We start from the raw sequence: 22,751 nt of genomic DNA, 5'->3' as shown, positions 1-22,751 counted from the left end.
CATCATGACAACATGAAAACATACCACATAATGGAGCTTTATAACACAACTCATTACGGTATTTACAATAACCACATATACACACATTCACATATGCACATTTTCTCAACCAACAAATAAAATAATATGGTGCCTGCATCCACAACACGTAAATCCAGAGGCTCACACCTCCACCCTCAAAGTAATAGCAGGATCCACCTCCTTCATAGGAAGTCCATAATCCACTACAAAGTCAAATCTGCATCTAATGTCCAGCGCTATAATCTCACGCCACTTGTCCTCTCAACAAACAATTATCGACTCATTGTTTGAGGGCACACTCCCAATGTGCATCTGATTCCATCTGGCAATGCTAATGACCAAAACAAATCCATTTGTGATGTTCACTTCTCCGCTGCACAGAACCTTGGGAATCAGATCACCCCTTCCGTGCAGTCACTCACCTTCCAAGTTCCGCTGGCATCCCCATCCCTGGCAGTCCATCCCTTGGCAAGGCTTCCTCACATCGGAATATACAAAAACTAAGTAATATACCTACCTCCACACATCATACCGGTCATATCATGCTCATGGAAATCAATGGACACTATTGGGTACCAGTGTCCCACAATGGCCCTGCTCTTGAAGTGCTTTACCAGCATACTACTTTATGTTTCAATTCCTTTGCTACTGTTGCTAATTCTTGCAGTCGATTTCAACCACCCAACTCGACATGTTCATGCTTCCTGTACCAAGAACATAAATTCCAGTAGATTCAAAATAAATTGAAATAAATTGACATCATACCTCATTGGTAGTCACCAATAAGGTACATTTTTAATCATGTTCGCTTCCCGCCACAAAAAGTCAAAATAACATATTTGACCAAATCAACATATATAAACATATCACATCAGGTTAGCTCAAACACAACCATCATAGATCATAAATCACATGTAACGATCACAAACCAAAATCATAAATTCCATATAATCATCATATACCATAATAATAAATCACATGCATAATAAAACTAAAATGAAATGATGATAGTTATCATTTCCTCAATCCTTAGTTCTACCTTTGTTCTTTTGTATAGAGACCGAATTGGTTGCCACACCCAACAAACACCCAGTGCCTTCTCCTCTACCAGGTGCACATACGATAGCGTGCATCACACACATACAACCACACCTGACACACAACACCATGCAATACATGCACTTACACCTGATGTACAACACATACACCTACAACCAGCGTACAACAGAACTCAATACATATGCCTACATCTTGTGTATAACACAATACATGCACCTACACCTGATGTACAACCCAACACAAATACATGTCTAGGGTGCAACACAATGAATGCATATGTCACGATACCATGACTGCATAATGCACATACATAATACCGCATGCCCATAATACATCATGGATGATATGCACACAATACGACACGTACAATAGTACCATATGTACAACATGTACACAATACCACTTATACATTGCACCACCTGCACAACATTTTCACAGCATCACATGTACATGGCGCCACCTACACAACGTGTACACAATGCCACATGTACACTACATCATTGTACAACGTGTACACGATACCACATGTACACAATAACACATGCACAATGTGTATGCGACACCATATGTACATATCATCACATGCACGACATGTACACAACACTTCATGCTCATATCACCCTAAGTACAACATGTACACAACACCACATGCTCACAACACCACTTGTACAATCATGCACACAACACCATATTTACATAGCACCGTATGTATAACATGCACACAACACCAAGTGTACATAACATTGCATAACCAACACATACATAGCATCATCTGTACAGAACACTGCATATTCAACATGTACATAGCACCATATGGACACATGCCACATATACGTAATGAAGACAATACAATATGTATACAACACCACATATGCAATATTTGCACAATCCTATTTGTACCATCCTGTACATAACATTGCATAAATAACATGTACACATGCTATGTATACACAACACCACCAGTGCACACATCATAGATTCAACACATACAACATATACAATGTATGCTCAACAATAGTACCACGCATCCAAAACCATACTGTCGTTACCAAAAAACCTTGCTTCTCGTATCTTATCCATGCTTATCCTAGCATGCCGTAGACCACATTGCTTTCACTTTGTTGATGTATCCTTCAACATTACCTATTATAACATAGGCATAGGCATAATACAAGCATACAATATCAAATCATATCCACATGATAGTGACCTCGTATATTTTTTGTGACTATTCTTCCCAATTGATTCCTCATAAGACCATGAACCTCTTCATGTTTTTCTCCTGCATAAGCAATCATTCCTCCACAAGAATGATCCCTAACAACCCTGTTAGATAGTAACATAGATACATGGATACATACATACATATATAAACCTTAGCATAAAAAAATCATGATCATGTCAGACAATGACATACATACATACCTGTATAGATATATATAAACTTCAACATAATCACGATCATAAAATAATTACGAGGTAACATAAGGTATAGGTTAAGAGAACTTCCTTATTTATGCACAAGCATTGAGAGAAATAGTTCCCAACATATCCAAAGCATATAACACCTCGAATCCATTTAATTTACCTTTTCATGTTACCTTTCTCATGGCTATACTTCTACCATCCATTTACCACAATGGACCCAACCAGTCCAACCGACTGTCATAGCCTTACCTTCTGTTGCACTTACTCATGCACCGAGCTTCATCTAAATCTTACATTACCTTTTGGGTACCGAAAATCTCTCTCAATTTCCATCAACTTTCTTCTTTCCCAACCAATTCCCAAGACTCAAAACATAAAAAAGGAAAGACAAGAAAGAAACAAGAAGAAGAAGACCAAAAAAACCAATAACAACATGACTCCGCAAACAAAGTGGTATGGCCATAGACTAGACATAAACAAAGACACAAATCAAGATCAACAATTCATAAAAGACCAAAAGCACAAGACTAAACACCATGACTCATTCCCCATGGTTCCCAGGGAAAGCTCAACTTGAGCCTTCTTCAAGATTTCATGGCAAGCTCTCATTCCATGCAACTCCCTACATCATTCTCACAAATGTCAACCACATGTTCCAAATATCAAGAAAATCATATCTATCAATTTGAAATCAAGCTTTACCAAGACTAACCATCATGTCATAATCCATAGTCATTAGACATAGTGCTACAACTATAAACTACATTCAAGTATAGATCAATTGTCTCAACACATGCATATTAGTACGATCATCTTAGAACAAAATTATTTGAACAAATAGTCATATTAAGGAAGTCATCAAACATTCATACCAACTTGCAACATACCATGTCAAATAAATCAATTAGACGACATAATAGGCACCAAACACTCAAATACCAATTAGATGACGTAATCAACTATGAAACACCAAGTATAATACATAAGAAAACCCATACCTTAGCGTACCTTAGGGGAGGATAACTTGTCTGCATTATGAATCTAGTTAGCGAGATATAATTTTACAACATGTCGACTCAAGCACTCATAAGATCATTATATCCATAACAATATCTAGCTAACATGTTCACATCGTAAACTCATACACAATTATCATTCACGCATATGAAAATTAAATATAGATTAGTATGACACCATCTAACAAATTTGTTGATTCATACATGAATATCGCAACCATAACCATCTGCATAAGTCAAACTAGGTTAACACAATACATATAACATCAATATCTTTAAGGCAATAAAATAACCATCACTCATATGACCAATCCAAATTATAACATCAATATTTCAATGAAATAACCCTAATCATCAAGTTAATAACATATAACAACAATAATCTATATATCATGCTCATCAACAACATAAAACCGAATCATCAAGCTATCTGTCATATAAAAATCAACAAGTTAACCTATAACATACTCATCAACAACATATAGCATAATCATCATGCTATCTAATATAAAACAACAATAACAATGCATACAACTACAAGTTACTATCATTCTTGACTATCCAACACATGCATATAACTACACTAATCAACCAATATCTATCATGAATGTAACCATAACATCAAAGGACATGTACATAAACCTAATTTATATAATCCTAATGCATATAAAATATTTAACTTACATACCTACATGTCGAACATACAATACCTGTATGATGATCTAATATTACCCCAAAGTCCATTGTTGCAACCTCATTATAGTGATTTGCATCTCCTGCTCTATCTCAGCCAACACATTAGCATCATAACATCCAATAGCAGCATGATGACCTAAATTTCATACAATGACTTCACAAGGCATGTTTGACCTACTATACATGCATAATCATAGCCATGACCATACATTCATAACAACAACCATTACTTCGTTGTACACATTTCCACATGCAACCAACAATATGCATAAGCAATTCCAAATGAACTACACCTACGGATAAATTCATGTAGTCAAACATAAGCTATCAATCCTTGTAATCAGCCTACAAGACTAATACATGTAATCAAAATATTCAAAAATGTAAGCAACATGTAATTCATACACAGTTAGTCACATGTTCCAAAAAACAAGACATCATGTCTATTAATTTGAAATCATACAAAGAACCTATACCCCCTTACTATCCATGGTCCACACTAAGGTAGAAGGAGGAAGCTACTATAATGTCCCGATCTCCAATGTACAATTATGGAAATGGGATCTCCAAAGCTCTACTAAATTTAACCACACTTGAAAAGAAATTGATTTTTATTTCTCATACATTTGTATGAGACTAAGTCAAACGCATTGCACTCATTCCACTTGTAACATAATATCTATAAACATGCCACTTTCCCATTGCCTTACATTCAAATTTTCAAATTCCTTGCATGCAACCTTTCAAATTCCCTACATGCAACTCTTCAAATTATTCGCATGAAAATAGGCATAGATCAGCTACATCCATATTATCATACTACAATACTATCCCATCTAATAAAAAATAACATTTTCTTCAAATAATTACCATACTTTTACATTTTCCACAAACAACTACTATACTATTACATTTGCATCTAAGCATTTATTCAAACACTTTACATGCAAACTAATATAGAAAACTATTTGGATACAACTAATAATATATCAACTATATAAATACTATTACACATCAATACTATCCCCAACCACAAACAAAATACTCATTGGGGCATTTTATCAAACAGTTTTTATGCAATTAATCATTGAACCATTTAAGCATTTCATCAAACAGTTTGCATGCAAACTAATATAGTGAATGATTCAATGCATATATCCTAAATTGTAGTAGCACAAGTTATGGAAACTGAACCATATGATCAGTGGAATTATCCCTCAGTATGGTTCAAGTTTTAGCTTTTGAGATTTCATAGATGAAAAGTTATAACAAAAATACCAACACAATCATATTTGGTGCACAATTCTTGGAGTATCCAGAAATCTCGATTTACACTGGTCATATCTCCCAAAATATAGTGAATAGATATCTGAAATTTTTATTAAAATATAAGCGGGTTTTCCTCTGATTTTGGAAAACATTTCATCTCATGAGAGTGCCCAGAATAAAAGTTATAACAAAAATGTCAGTGTGACCTATTTGAGAGCATATTTTAGGAGCATTTAGAAGGCTCGACTCCCTCTACTCATATATCCTAAAATATTTTGATCCAATATTTGAAATTTGTACCACATAATCATTGGTATTTCTGCTCAATTTGGACGATTTTTCAACTTTTGAAAGCCTACAAAAGAAAAGTTATTTCAGATTTTCCAACATGACCTGTTTAAAGTTGCATTCAGGAAGGTCATCTTCCTTAGATCATAGTTCCTAAAGTATTTTGAACCAATATCTAAAATTTTTACCAAATTCTCAGTGGGATTTACCTTGAGTATGGACAAATTTTCCACTTATAATATGCCACAAAAGAAAAGTTATAACAGATGTGACAAAAAGGTCTAAAATTTAACCTTTGTTCTTCATTTTACCTATGATAGAGCCCATCCAGTCCAAGTGTTTGAACCATGCTCTGATACCACTTGTAACACCCTCTGAGGTAAATGTGCATAAAAAAAGACATAATAGGAACAGAAATACAATAAACATATCAGCCATCAAAATCCATATATATATCAGTACATTTTCACATAAAAATCAAGGGAATGAATTTTTCAATAATAAATGCAATGAACCAACCAGTGACGGGACTACCACATTCCACCCAACCATAGATTGGCTGAGCCAAGTATCTCATCAGCCAATCACCCTCATGCCATATTCCAAGCATGAATGTGAGACTCATAGAACACATCAAAAAACACCAATCAATGTGGATGCCACCGGAGTTCTCTGCCTACACCGTGAGGAATTTGAGTGCCTCATAGTCTCTCAGGGATTACCGTGCATCTGCAGTCTGATCCAGGGATCACTAGGCCATACATTAAGACATACTCTCTAGAATTTACTGTGCATTCCATCCTAGAATATCTCTTGGATTTACTGTATATCTTGCCATTCACCGGCAAGGATTCCTAGGCCCACCAAGGAACACAATCTGGCTTTATCACAACCCACAATATAGTTCAGGGGTTACTAGGCCAGTGGCTTCATGAATCCTCAGTCTGGTTCAGGGAGCACTACCACCATGTGTTTTTCAATTTGGAGATCCACCCCACTCAACTTTGAATCCAATCCGGCCATCCCCCACAAAAAGCATGAGAGAACCCATCTCATCAAAGGTATCAGGAAATGTCAAGGCTAGGCTGAAAGTATTGTCACACCTAGAAAAACCCATGCCATGGTAGAAAAGAAACACATGAAATCCCATGCATTCCAAATCTAACAAGGAAAATATACATGCAAGTTGATACCTGCAATGAATCCTGTTGTAGCTGCTTGATCTTGTCGTTCCCTGCTTGATCTTTGTTTCCTCTTGCCTTCTTTCCCTTTCTTGCTTCAATGCCAAAGTTCTCCAAGAAAACTCTAAGTGACCAAGAGTATCAGAAAGAGAGAGAATATTGAGAGAGCTCCAAAGCTAAACTTACCAAGTCTTGCCCACTAATCCTCAGAAGCCTTGATATTAGTGAGACCTCTATTTTCTTCATTTTCCATTAGTTTCCTTCCTTTTCCTCCTCACATGAAACATATTACATTTCACCTCCTTTTTATCCTAATTTCCATTATTTTCCTTCATTTTTCTCCTCACATGCAACCTGCGACCTTTTAACTTCCTTTTCTCCTAATTTCCATTATTTTCATAAATAAATGTGCCAAAATACCTCTTTGCCTCTTTAATGCCTTAGCCATTTCCTTTGCCAATTTCATTAATCATAAACAACCAAATGAACACCCCCTACGATGTCTTTCCCACCATTCATCTTGGAATACGTGTCCCATCATTCGTGGTATTTATATATTTTTACATGGAATTTTCACTAGGCTGTTACAGAACCTGATTCATTGGAGAAGGCATTCAAGTTGGCAAGAAAATTTTAAAGCGAAATTATGGAAATAAGGAATGCCACTACTCACGACTATAATTATGGAAGTGTTTTTTCTCCTAGCCTTCAACAACCTACAACGTTTACACCACAACAATTGGGAGAAAAAAGAGAAAAAGGGCTTTGTTACAATTGTGATAGAAAATACACTAAAGGTCATAAGTGTGTTGAGAAGAAATTATTTTACATAGATTATGAAGAGAAGGAAGAAAAGGATCAAGAAACATCAAAAGAAGAGAATATACACTAGGAACCCACCACAGAGAAAGAAAAAATGAATTCGACCATATCTTGTAAAGCTTTGGAAAGAATTACCACTCCTCAAACTCTCAAGATAGAAGCACATATCAAGAAGAAAAAGGTTCAAAAAGTGAAAGATCACATTGAGAAAGAAGAATTGAATCCGACCATATCTTGCAATGCATTTGCCGGAATTACCACTCCTCAAACTATCAATATAGAAGGAAATATCAAGAAGAAAAATACTCAAGAAGTGAAAGATCACATCGAGCATCAAGAAATGAGCCCGACCATATCTTGTAATGCATTGGAATAAATTACCACTCCTCAAACTATCAAGATAGAAGGAAATATCAAGAAGAAAAAGGTAATAGTGTTGATTGATTCAGGTAGTACCAGTAATTTTATTCATTGTAAGATAGCGAAGAAACTGAATTTTTTCCTATATCCAGCACCAGAGGGTCAAGTGAGGGTTGCAAGTGGAGGAACCATAAATTTCTCCGGAAAGTGCCATAATATCAAGCTATCCATGGGAGAATATGTATTGAATAGCCCAATTCTTTCCATTCCAGTGGGTGGTGCTGATGTTTTACTAGGAGTCCAATGGCTACAATCTTTAGGTACGATAGCTTTTAATTTTGAAGAAATTTTCTTGAAATTTTTTTGGGAAGGAAAGGAACTTGAACTGAGAGGTATCGAAGGGAAACCAAGAAAGATAATCAACTCTAATAGCATGACAAAGCTTCTAAATAAGGAAAAATGAGGCGTAACTGTACAATTATGTTCACTAGAGGATCCCACATCGAAATCATGTATTTCTCCAGATCTCCAAAACGTTTTGGACAATCATTCCAAGGTATTTGACACTCCAAAAGGCCTCCCACCTATTTGTGATCATGATCATGCTATTCATTTGATTCTAGGAATTGTTCCTCCAAACATCAGGCCTTACAGATATCCATATGCCCAAAGGAGTGGGAACTCATTCAAAAGTTGCAGAAGATCCCAATTTAAACAGTGTTGTGAGAACTTGACAAAGAAGGAAAAATCATATTGGAACCTGAAGCAACCACAGAACTGAGAAATTGTCAGCTATGAAATAGATCAATTTCAGAGTATCTCATTAAGTCGAAGAACTTACCCGCTGAATATTCCACATGGGAGGACAAGAATTTATACAGAAGCATCAAGAACTACTCAAGCGTTGAGGAAAACACTTTTTGAAGGAGAGGGGCATGTTATGTCCCTATACTACTAGTGTAACCCCTTATTGTTATTAGTACAACCCCCTTATTATATTGTTGTGCCCATGTAGTCCCCATATTGTTATTATTATGCCCCATAGAAGCCCACTATTGTTATTATTGCGCCCTTACATTATTATTGTTATGTCGGCTCTGATTATATTATGACCCCTTAGACTCCTATATATATAAATGAGGTATTTTCATTTGTATCATCCAAGAATTGTTCATTTCTCTAATGTAAAGGAGGTTGCCTCCTTGAAGAGGCTAAATTCTAAGGCATTTATCTCTCTTTTCTATCTTTTTGTGAGCTGGTTTCATAACAAAACATCGCAGTTCTAGGCTTTCCAGACTAATTACATACAAAACCACACCTAACATCTATTAATTGATTGTCTAACTATCTATATAGATGTTTCTCGAATAAAACAAAATCTGGAATGAAAACATGTGATAATTTAAAGGCACAGACAATAATGTCGAACCATATAAACTATACAAAATTTTCCATTCTTTTAAAGAAAGTATAAGCATGTCCATCGGTTGTAACAACTGCATCAATTAAGCACAATGCAAGAAGTGGAAGAATAGGAAAAAGGTGCCAACTCTAAATCAATAGTAAAACTATTAAATTTCTAACAAAGAAACCATGTTCTCTTGCATAAGTTCTCAACAAAAGGAAGGACAACTCTCTCTCTCTCTCTCTCTCTCTCTCTCTCTAGATATATATATATATAATTTTGGAACTCATACTACATTCAAACCCTCGAAAATGTCGAGTAAACCCCAAAATCAACCTTATACAAAAGTTTAAATAAAAACCAAAGGGCAAGTTCTGGGCATAAGCCTCGATCACCGAGAAAACCATTTTCTTAACACTTGATAGGAGAAGAAAGTATGCAACCAGAGAATAGATTTCCAACCTGAAAGAAACTGAAATAGACAAACTTTTAGGACTTTGGCATACACCATTGCAACCATGAACAAAGCTTATGCACTTGAGGTGGCTTACCTACAAGACAACACCTTCGTTAGAAATTGATTAAGGGTGAAAACCTTGCTGAGGAAGCAGACTAAATGAACAGCCAAGGATGGAAAAATTACCTGTGTTTGGAGGCCTTCTGTTGATGGCGACCTGCCTTCCTTTCAACAAAGTCATTGACCATTTGGATTCAGAATTCTTGACAGTAAAAATAATTATATAATTGACCTAAGGAAGTAGAGTGTTTATATGTTACCTTCTTTAACCCTGCATTGTTCTAGGTCACCTTTTGTAGCAACAGAGTACCCCTGAACCATTCCTAAATGACGAAGGCCACCTGTTAGCCTCAAACCCAGTTAAATGATGGACATAGAAACCCAACCCAAGTCGCATGTAAAGCCTGAACTGTCCAAAGGAGAATAGATAATATACCTTGTGATATCGAGTGATCAAAGTTTGCTATGGTTCGTGGCAGTAAGGGTTCCATGCCAGTTTGAAAACTCGCAGGCCAAACCAGTTGCAGAGCAGCAAGAACCTCTTGCTCACCAACACAAATGACTAATCATTCAGCCCGATAGGGTGAATCGATTAGTTGGGTAAACCTTAAACCCCTCGCATCGTCAGATCACTTCCTGCAGATCGACAGTCGAGAGTGAAAACATCTATAGCTGGTCATCCCATCTCACTAACATTGGCAGGTAGAAGGACTGGCCTTAGGCATGACACATGGCCTGGCCTTTAATATTAATTTAATAGCAAATCGTGTTATGGGTTCACACCTCGGGACTTTAATGTGATCATTAAATGTTATGTATGCCATGACAACCAACTGTGTACATTGTAATATTTAAATCAATGTTAAAACCTATAAACTCTGTATCCAGCTTATGCATATTTAATATAGTCCACATTCTATTAATGCTGCATTGATTTTCGGTTAAAAGTTTTTTTTTTAAGATATGTAGTTGTTACAATAACATACAACAAATAAAAAGATCATGGTATATGTATCCAAATGAATTTACAATTTATTGGAAGTAGATTTTGATAGGATTGGTCCTCATGAACGAAAAATCAATTTTAATTTTTAGTTATTATTTATGATAATTACGATATTTGTTTGGTTCACAAAACATCTTCTTTTTGTTTTTGTTTTGAAATATTGAATATGATTTTTAATTATTATTATTAGTCCCTTCCATAAGGAAACAACTAATATAGTAATCGATGGATCATTGGTATTAGTCCAATTAAAACAACAAACCTAAAGTTTGAAGACAAATGTTATAATATGCTTTTCGTTCACCATATTAAATGTTGATAATGCTCTTCATCAGCCAATGAACAATTTGTACATCTTATTTAGCCTCTTTCCAAGGTGAAGATGCACATATAGTATGGAAAACTTAATTTAAAATGCATATGGTAATGGTTTTTTGTCATAATGAAGTAATTATATCATTATTATAGCATTACTTCATTAACATTAATTGTTTTTTTTTAACTCTTGGTTGTTGGCACTACCATCAAATCTTTCCATGATCCCCCGACTCTTGCCACAATCCCCTAGACCCTCTGGTACACATAGATGTCCAATTGTTTGCTCAATTGCCTAGATTAGGCACATATCCTTCTTGAGAAATCCTCACTATGTTTTTTGTTACCTTATGCTTAGGCTATTAGATAAACTTGACTCAGGATAGAGTCAAAGTTGACCAGGTTAAATAGTGATGCTTTTGGGACACATGTTATTGTGCACTCATAGTATTTAGCCCATGGTATTATATGTAATGGAGCTTATAAAAGGCTGGAAGGACTTCATTGTAATGCAAGACCTGGAGGTGAGCGGTGAAGGCTCACTTGGTCAGATTGGCCAAGGTTTTGGCCAATGCTAATGAGATCTTATTAGGTTGGGTTTTTCCCTAGATTTGTGGTTTTCCTAGATAAACATTTTTGTTTATGTGTTTATGGTTGTTGCTGGTTATTTTAATATTTATTCCACTCAATAATTATTTATGTTATGCAGTAAATTTCATAACAACTAGTATCAGAGCGAGATATTGACTTTAAAGGGATTCTTTGATACCAGAGGTTTATAGTGCCTGATGAGATCAATGCAGCCTTTTTACAAATCTGGGTTTGGAAAGTAATGGTGGAACAATCGTACGCAAAAGAACCTCAAGGAAGAATGTGTGGAAGATAGTGTCGTAATTGCAAGGGATCGCAATGCATTTGCAATATTTACTAGTTTGGAACATGCTGACAAATTGTTCGGGATTCATGTAGCGAGTGGGATTGTCTCACTTAGCAGGTTTGGCTAGAGTTAGTTAAGGAACCCCAAGTCAAGTTTAAGGGGGGGAAACTTGACTTAGGATAGAGTCAAAGTTTACTAGGTTAAACAGTGATGGTTTTGGTACACATGCTATTGTGTACTCATAATATTCTGCCCATGGTATTATATGTAATGGAGCTTATAAAAGGCTGGAAGGACTCCATTGTAATGAAAGACCTAGAGGTGACCGGTGAAGGCTCATTTGGTCGGATTGGCCAGGGTTTTGGCCAAGGATAATGAAATTTAATTATGGTTGGGTTTTTCCCCGGATTTGGGGTTTCCCATATAAATATTTGTGTTTATGTGTTTATGGTTGTTGCTGGTTATTTTTATATTTATTCCTCTCACTAATTCTCATTAGTTATTTATGTTATGCAGTAAATTTCTTAACATAGGCTATCTCTAAAATTTGGGAGATGGAAAGTGGAAGAAGCATGAGCACTACATGAAGAGAAGCCATTGTTACCTTATGCTTAGATTATGTATAAAATTGGGGTGATGGAAAGTGAAAGAAACATGAGAAATATATGAAGAGAAGCTATCAATTTTATTCAATTGATGACAATGAAAAAGATATGTTTCAAACCTCAAAAAATGATAGCTTCAAGTAGGTTTCGTAAAAAAATTCAAAATTTTCAAATATCGTAAATTCATCAAAAATTATTTGCAGATATAAGAATTACTACATATAGAATATACGCTTATCGTTGGCCCTTTAAGTAATTTTTTAATTATGCAATTAACAAACAAATACAACATATAGATTCTCATAACTAATGTAAAGTACACAGATGAAACTCCATCTTGCTCGTGCTCAAATCTTTGTATCCAAACAATTTGTTTTTATAGAGATGTAGATAACATCAATCTCTAGGGATTAGTCTATCCCTCTTCCATATAGCATATACAAGCAATCTCATTTCTCCTCTTAACACATAATTGTCAGTTGGTTTTGTTGTTTTGAGATAAATCCATCGTCGGTCATGTGCGAAATTCTATTAGTTTTTAGTTGCTTGGACACCTCGCAGGCTAACTGTGTTTCCGTGCTGGCGCTCTCATATAGGTATAACCAATGTACCTTTGAATTTTAGTTTTTTTTTACCTCATTTTTCTTTGTGTTCTATGCACATACTACAACATAGATACCTTGATTGGATCAGTCTATATCACAGCAACCATTTGTTCCTTGCTCATGAGAGGTTGGCTATCATAGACCCCTTCTCTAGGGATCATCCATTGAAAATTGAAGATGAAAATGTTTGTCACTATAAGTTAAGTAGAAGGTGCTTCATAATAAACTTGTGCTTTGTATAGGAGTGAGAGGTTAAAAAAAAAGAACCATGACATAACCTTCAAGTTGCATAATTTGTTGCCACTGTCAAGTAGAAAGGAACACACATGATGACAAATACATTTGGCATTATCTATGTACATTGATACATGCTCGATATCACGACACTATTTTCATAAATACACACATATAGATAGGTTTTATGAATGGTGGTAGGCAAAAGTTACATATTTTCATATTATGTTATTATTAATTATTGGAATAAGGGATTTGAACAAGTGGCCAATGTAAGTAGGATTTAAGTTAACATGTTCAATGCAAAATTCCACATGTTAAGTTTCCTTAAATATCCAACAAGATTTTACTTTTTAATCTATTTATTTATATGAATCTATTAAGCTTTCATAAATTATAAAATATGTGGTAACAATTGTTCTATAAATGTTTATTTTATTATGTGAATTAAAATTTTTTGATTATTGAGACACAAGGTCAAGCAAAAAATAGTTCATTTAAATTACTTTCATAACTAAATTCCATCTAAGATGTCCACTTGAATACAAGAAATTGCTCGAACTAGTTGGAATTGGTCTAATTCCATGCCATGAAGTACCTGCTATTGTTTATGTTGAGGTCTCTGAGTTAGATGAATTTGATTAATAACAATCTCAAGACTTCGATTTAGATGAATTAAGTTAATAAAAATTTTAGACCTTCAAGTTACATGAATTTATTTAACAAAAAATTCATGATAAAGTGGAAAAAAATTCCATTTTGTTTTTCGAATTAGAGATAACCCCGTGTTTTGGTCATTCGGTTTTTACAATTAGCAAGTCACAGTGGTGCTGATAAATGTGCAGGCTAAATTAGGGTTTGATTGCCATTTTGCAAGATAAATTTTGTGCCAAAGCAACCCTCTAGATTGGCAACCCTTCAATGTCAAAATCCAACACCAGACCTAGTTTTCCCTCATGCTTTTGAGGGTAAAAAAACTTAAAGTTTAGACTATTCATTTTGATTATTAATAAATTTAATATTACATTAGATATAAAATTAAAAATAATGTCATGATTTAATAGCTAATAGGGCATTAAGGCCTGCCGAGTTTTAATTTTCAAGGTGGGTTGCGGAGGAAATCTTTCATAATATGTGGACAATGATCATCAATCATGGCCCTCCCTCTCCCATTCTAGCTTACAGCTATGACACCCCGACCCTGCACCCCGCAAAAACAAATAATATTTAATTTAGAGTCTTGAATTGGGTTAGAGCTTCATGATAGGAGAAACTTTAATGCACGACACTGCTATGACTCATTGGGACCTATGATACAAGACCGCTACATATAGCCACAGATTCACATTCAATCATTCACATAATATAAACTTATAATGACTTTCTTCCTAAATGGGTGATTATTAATCTAACATTTATGATGACATAAAATATTTTAGTTTTTAATAATGTAGGGTTAAAGAATATAAAAAACTAAATGTTCTATATTTACAAACAAAAATATATTTTTCACTTATAATTTTTTTCAATAAATTGGCATATATTAATTGTCAAAAATTGTTTAAAATATTAAGTTAGTCTCCTTTTATTAGGAATAGATTTATGTATCATGAAATACTAGTCCTGGTAAAATTTAGTAAATCAAAGTATTTGTAAGTGTGAGCATTCTTGTTATATTAGTTGGGTGTGATTCAAAAGCTTAAAACTTGAAAATGTCATAGACTGTAGCAACATCAACTTCAATAGTACTTAGCGCCAAATCACTTAGTTTAAAAGTGGCGATTATGGCTTTGAGAGTGTTAGCCTAAAAACTACTTATTTTCAATATCTAATAAATCTAATCAAACAAACACCTGGCATTTAAGGCATTTTTAATGGATTGGAATGAACTTCAGAAGATCTACTAAATAATAATAAGAAAAATTCTTAAAGGGTGTTCTTCTCTTTTCAACAAAATGTGCATGAGATCCTGTGGACCAGAGTGGTAAAAAGGAAGTATATTGACCCAGTTCCTCTTGAAGATTGGATTCAGAGCCCAAACAAAAAAGGAAGAAACTGCTCGGTAGTCTGGAACGCTACCTCAGAGGCCTTCTTCATTATAGAACAAGGTCTTGCTTGGCAAGTGGGGAATGGAGAAAGCATTCGGATAGGCAGGGATCCGTGGGTAGGATGCAGTGACCTTTTTGCTCTTTCCCCGGGTCTCCTTGCACATCTAGATTCAAGGGGGATCCTCAGTTTAAGCCAGATAGCAAACATGGAGCTACAGTCCATTTGGGGTCAGGAATGGAAATCTGTAGAGGATCTCGGTATTGACAACTTATGGAGAAATGAGTGGCAGAGTTTCATCCATGAGCTTAAGCGAACAAGTGTCAGAATAAAGGACCGCCCTGATTCTCTTGTGTGGGCACATGCGGAGACAGGTTTATACTCCCCAAAGGCTGGCTATAACTTCCTGATGAACAGAAAGGGCTGGGATCCCCCCATTTGGTGGGCCAAACCCCTTTTCAAGCTGAAATGCCCCAAAAAAGCCAGAATTTTCCTATGGTGTGCGCTTAAAAGGAAGATACCTACTTGGGATGTCCTGTTAGCTCGTTATAAGGAGGGACCGAGCCGATGTGCTTTATGTAAGGTAGCTTCAGAATCCATTAATCATTTATTCGTGGAATGTTCCTTCACAAATCAAGTATGGGACGAAACGAAAAGGCTACTGCATATCAATGCCAGATGGGAAGGGGCTGATCTCAATGCAGCATGGGAAGGTTGGTGGTCCAATCACCCAGAGAAGAACCTGAGGAATCTTCCACCTATCCTCTGTTGGGGCATTTGGATAGCCCGAAACCGCAGCATATTCAAAGAAAAAACAACCCCAGCGGAAGCAATAGCAATCCAGAGCACAGCTATCTTATCCAGCATCCCCGAACCAGAGACCCCTTCAGCCTCACACCAGAGGGCAAAAATTCATATCAAAGATGGCATCCCCTGGGCCTTTTTCGATGGGGCAGCTCAAAACAATATTACTGGGGCAGGAATTATTATTCACCTTAGCTCTACTCACTCTCTAAAAGCCTCAGTGGGGCTCGGGACGGGCACTAACAACTTTGCCGAATTATCAGCTTTAAAACTGCTCCTCTGCTGGCTCATTCATAGACAAGTCCTCACAGTTCAGATTTTTGGAGATTCATCAAATGTTGTAAATTGGGTCAATGGGAAATTTAGATGCAGGAATTATTTATTGATGCCTCTGCTAGAAGAAATTCAAAACCTAAAATCATCTTTCACTGTTTTCTCTCTTGATCACATATACAGGGACAGGAATGTTGAATCAGACGAATATTCTAAGACAGGTTTACAACAGGCTGTGGGTTCGTGGAGGATAAAGGAACAATTTCAGGACCAGATTCGTGAGACGGATTTGGCCCCTTATACTTAATGTTTTTGTGCATCACGCTGGGAAGGCGTCAGAAACAATTGTGTCTTTATATTGTTTTTGGCGGTTTTGTTATATGATCATTCAAACTATTTCATTACAGCTCATGTATTGGAGAAGCTCCGGATAAATACTATGTTTTTCCTGTTTATGTCGCGGGTCGTTTTCCTTAATGGAGGCCCAGTTGTTCTTGACAGCCTCTGTTATTTTTTGATGCGGCTGTGTTCAGGCCGAGTTTCATTTTGAACTTGGTGTTTTTTGTTTTGTATCTCAGTCATTTTAGATGACAGCATGGGGATGGACGGTTTTCTACCTCTCAGTTTCAGGCAGTTTTCTAACTGCTGGATGTTAACTCATCTGTTTGTAGCTCTTTTATTTTTATAATAGAAAAGCTCGGCTTTTTTCCTTGGAAAAAAAAAAAAACAAAATGTGCATGAGTATTCATTCACAAAAACTGTTGCATTAAACAAGTCAAATAAATCTTGAATATTAAGAAACAGTCATATTAGATAGAAAATATCGTAATTTTCGTTGTACCTAAAATTATATTGAAAGAGTCATACAACTTTTTAATGAAAAATTTGAATCCATGCAAGAATTTTTCAACTATGTTTTGGGATGATACTAGGTAGGAAGGCTAAGTTTTGATTCAATTTTTATAATGACTAAGAAATTCTATTAAGGATATTGATGATCTTATGAGGTAAGTTCCAGTTAATATGAAATAATTGAATAGATCCCCAATGGTCAAATTTGAACACCTTATAAAAAAAAATTGTTGGATTGTAGGGTTTGTTATTGTCATATCCCAATCCATGTGGTGAAATGTTCAATTTTTTAAAGTTTTGTTTTACTAATTGAATTTTCAACATGAATTATAATATGTTTATAATGATGAATTATAATATGTTTTATTCAATATTTCCCACTTTTTATTTTTACTATTTCAATAAAATTCTTATAAATAAAATTTAATCAAATTATCTAAAACTGTATCCATCATAATTAATCTAAAATAATTTTTTTTTCAATAATTAGGTAAATTACTAAAAAATAATCTCTTAAAATCATAAGAGTCTAGGACCTAGCACAATGACATTAATAATGTGGTGGACATATGCCAATAGGTGTCAATTTCAACTTATAATAGTAATGGTTGCTATATAAAAAGTGGAAAATGATGTTGATGGTCTATATCAACCACTTTATTAATGTGGTTGTGCTATTAGATGGCCAGTGCACGGGGTTGATTAGTAAACCATGGTTAACTAAGGTTGATAAGGTTGAACATTGTTTAGGAGAGTTGACCTACATGAATGTATTAGATGAGTATTATTTCTAATAAAAAAATAATCCACTTGATGTATAAGAATCCTCGATAATTAAGTAAGAAAGAGACTTTTCTTTGTTCTTTTCATATAAATTTAGTTTTTTCTATGTATTATAATTATTTCACAAATTAATTTGTGAATTTAAATTTATATTTTTTTATACAATGTTATAATTGAAATTTCATAAAATTAATTTTGGGGAAAAATATTTTTTCCCAAGATTTTTTTTAATAAATTTAAAATAAGGAAAATTTTGATTAAATAGATTACTAAATTATCCTTTTACTCACTATATATATGTATAGAACGGGCTTCTAAAAACATCTAATTCAATTAACAAATTATTATTCCAAAATTTTATATTAAATAACTTTTAGGATAATCAATTTATAACATTATTCCCATTAGTGTAATTGAACTTAGCACCAGGTAGCTTTTTTCCCATGTTATGTTATTCCATTGGTTAATGGAAAAAATGATTTATATAAATCTTTTTAACTTTGACGAGAGTTAAAACTTTATTAAAAAAAGAAATAGAAGCAGCTACATAACAATAAGGGCATTGCCATGATGGAAATGTTATTTCCAATCTTATAGCAAAATTAATGTGGTCGTTGCTTGATAATCTGATATAACACATTAGTTTTTCCCTAATCATCACCTGACATGTTATATCTGAATATCGACAAACCATGTCATGCCGAATTAACTTTGCTATAAAATTGGATATAGGAGTGGCCCTGCTGCCATTGCCCTATAATTTTTTGGGTTGTAATTTAATCGGGAAAATCAAAGTTGGATGGGCAGCAGTAAAGCCAAAGAAGAAAGAAAGGATTTTGACCTTCCGTGTGAGTAACAGCAGAGCATGCGTTTGGTGATTGAAGGATCGGCAGCAAAGTGAAGGAGGAATGCATGAGGATTGTGGGTTTGGGTCATCGGATGGCAGTCAAGGAGGGCTGTCGCAGCAGCAAAGTGGAGGACTGATTGGAGGAAGGTTCTGCGGTGGAGTCATGGGATAGCCTCCGACGATTAAATTGAATAAGATTCAAAATTTGGGAAACATTTTAAAAATTAAGAATAATGTTTAATGTCATTAACTTGTACTGATAACCCAACCAAAACACGTAATCCTTATTCATCCCCCGTGACTCGGTACTGCCCTCCGATGACCCAAAGTCAAAAATCTCTGCCGCTGCCAATCACACGACCCGAAGTTAGAGCGAATAATTATGATTCATTCTCATTCATTTGTTAACTTATTTTTATCTATCAAAATATGGTTATCATAATCATATTAGTAATATTAATAGTTATTATTTTTCACTTTTTATCAATTACATTTACTAATATAAATGTATTAATATTATTATATAAAACCTAACACCACTGGATCGAATGTAATATTATTATAAGTAATAAACCTTAAAAGAAACAGTTTAAATAATAATATTTAAGACTTTAAAATTAACAAAAACAAATAGAGAAATTAATTGAAAAACTATATTTATTATAATTATTTACCAATATGGTGTAAAACAGAGAGGAATGGGGAATTAAATCTTTTTAATAGTTTTATTAGATTTTCGAAAAGAAACCCACATTATTGGTTTCAACCAATGTAACTCTCAAATAATTTCCGGTTTTCACGTGAAATTATTCAAGATGGAGAAGAATACAATATTAATAAATTAATTATAAAAATATAATATCATAATGTTAAACTTAATATTAAAAAAATAACATTTTAAACTTAATAGAATCAATCTAATATTTTAAACATAATATTATTAAAATCTAACTTTTTAAATTAAAAAATAACACAACATTTTAAACTTAATATTATAATAAATGCAATACTGATATTTAAATTAAGTAATTGTACAAGAAAATTTTATGATTTTTTTGGGATAACTAACAATCATGTCAAGTTCATGAATTATTAAATATTTATGACTAACACAACCATATTAAAAGTATTAAAGTGATTGATATAACCAAAGGCTTCATTTATATTTACCATCGATAAATATATAACAATTGAAATAATAATATAAAAGATATTGTAATAAAAATATTATTATTATCATTAGAATAAATCGTAATTATTAATTTATAGTTTAATTTAATTAATTTAATAAGAAATTATTTAATATTAAATTATGTAACACAAATTAATTATTTAATAATAATATTAATAAATGTTGTAATCACTTTCAAGATTTTTGATATAGGCTTACCATTAAATGAATTCATCCCTCCGAAAATGTGTTTTACCATTATACTAATAATTGATTTATTTTGCATTCATTATTAAATACTTCATTAAATAATTAATTCATTTATTAAATAGTTAGTTTAATAAATCATTTTTTTATCAATTATTTATTAATTCATTAAATAAATAACGAATTCATTTATCATTAAAAATTAAATATTTCATTATTTATAAATAAATAATAATAATAAACAACGGATTATTAATATTGTTTCATTAATGTAATTTATATATTAATATTGTGTGAAAGAAGGACGCAACCTTGAGCCTATGCATTGATTATCACTAGTTAAATAAACTGACTCTCAAAAATAAATATCCCTTACCACACATTGACGACCTATTTGACCAAGTGCAGGGAGTAAGTGTATTCTCAAAGATTGACCTGAGGTCCGGCTACCACGAGATAAGGATAAAGGAAGAAGATATTTGCAAAGCTACATTTCAAACTCGTTATGGCCATTATGAGTTCGTAACATTTCCTTTTGACCTTACTAATGCTCTAGCTACTTTTATGTGTCTAATGCATAGTATCTTTCAGCCATTTTTAGATAAATTTCTGCTGATTTTCGTTGATGATATACTGATTTATTCTAAAAACAAAGAGGAGCATGAAAAGAACTTGAAAATAGTATTGCAGATTTTGCGAGATAATAAGCTATACACTAAGTATAGCAAGTGTGACTTTTTCAAAAGTTAGATACAATATCTCGGTCATGTGATTACGGTCGAGGGAATAGCGGTGGATCCAGAAAGATCAAAACTATTATGGAATGGACCACCTCAAAGGATATCGTTGACATTAGATCCTTTTTGGGCCTAGCTAGCTACTACCATCGATTCATTAAAGGTTTTTCGAAAATAGCCTTTCCTATGACCTCTCTGCAGAAAAAGGGGCGTACCTTTCGATGGACAACTGAATGTCAGCAAAGTTTTGAGCAGTTAAAATAGTTACTTACTACTGCCCCTATTCTAAAGGTAGCAGATCCAGAAAAGTCTTTTGTGGTTTGCACGGATGCAAGCAAGGAGGGTGTCAGCAGGGTATTAACTTAGGAGGGGAAAGTTATAGCCTATGAATCACACAAATTAAAATAATATGAACAATGATACTTTTCTTATGATCTTGAATTGACAGCAGTGGTGGATGCACTCAAAATGTGGCGACACTACCTACTAGGGAAGAAATTTCTGCTACTGATCGTTCATAGTAGCCTTACAAATTTCTTTATCCAATCTAGTTTGAATGCTCGATAGGCCATATGGACCAGGTTCTTGAGCAGATTTGAATTTGACATGAAGCACCTTAAGAGGAAGGAAAATCAAGTGGTTGATGCATTAAGTAGAAAATTATGTTGCATTTATGAGGTGCAATATAGGCAAGTATGATCTAACCTGTCGGAGTTCATTAGCAAAGCATCCCTCAAAGACCCATAATATGCCTTTCTTTGGTAGCAAGCCTCGGAAGCTCGGGAAAAAGGGGAACAATCTGATTATGGTATTAATCTCGATAAAATGTTAACATTTAGAAACATAATATATATTGCTAATCAGAATTTTTTCAAGAAATTATTATTGGATGAGTTCCATAAGAAGCCTTATGTCACTCACCTTGTATACCAGAATCTATTTTCTGCCATCAGAAAAAGTTATTTCTGACCAGGTTTAAGGAAGGATGTTGTTGAATATCTATCCAAATGCTTGGAGTGCCAATTGGTGAAGGAAGAACATCTGCATCCCGCTGGCCTGTTGCAACCATTACTCATTCCTAAGTGGAAGTGGGAGACAATCACTGTAGACTCTATCACCGAGTTACCTCGCACTAAGAAGAAACATGACTCAATCATGGTAGTGGTGGAAAAGCTGAGAAAAATTGGTCATTTCATGCCCATAAAGTCCACCTATAAGGTGGAGATTGTAAACATATTCATGAGGGAAATATTCCAGCTGCACGGGATACCCTAGGTGGTAATTTCTGACAAGGATGTAAAATTCACATCCACATTTTGGAAAACCC

At 34.2% G+C, this 22,751-nt stretch overlaps 1 protein-coding gene across 1 annotated transcript; it reads left to right on the top strand.

The window, feature by feature from the left end:
• Window positions 1-15,958: 15,958 nt before the first annotated feature.
• Window positions 15,959-17,134, top strand: LOC149258555 (uncharacterized). The gene has a single exon (XM_089422323.1). The coding sequence runs from the start codon at window positions 15,959-15,961 to the stop codon at window positions 17,132-17,134; it is 1,176 nt and encodes a 391-aa protein (XP_089278449.1).
• Window positions 17,135-22,751: the final 5,617 nt, after the last annotated feature.

This window comes from Pinus tabuliformis, chromosome 6 (genome assembly GCF_031772625.1).
Source record: "Pinus tabuliformis cultivar Carrire ecotype Pingquan chromosome 6, CPIR1, whole genome shotgun sequence".
Classification (NCBI taxonomy): Eukaryota; Viridiplantae; Streptophyta; class Pinopsida; order Pinales; family Pinaceae; genus Pinus; species Pinus tabuliformis.
Note: the sequence above shows the minus strand (reverse complement) of the source record. Positions and strands in the feature narration are given on the sequence as shown.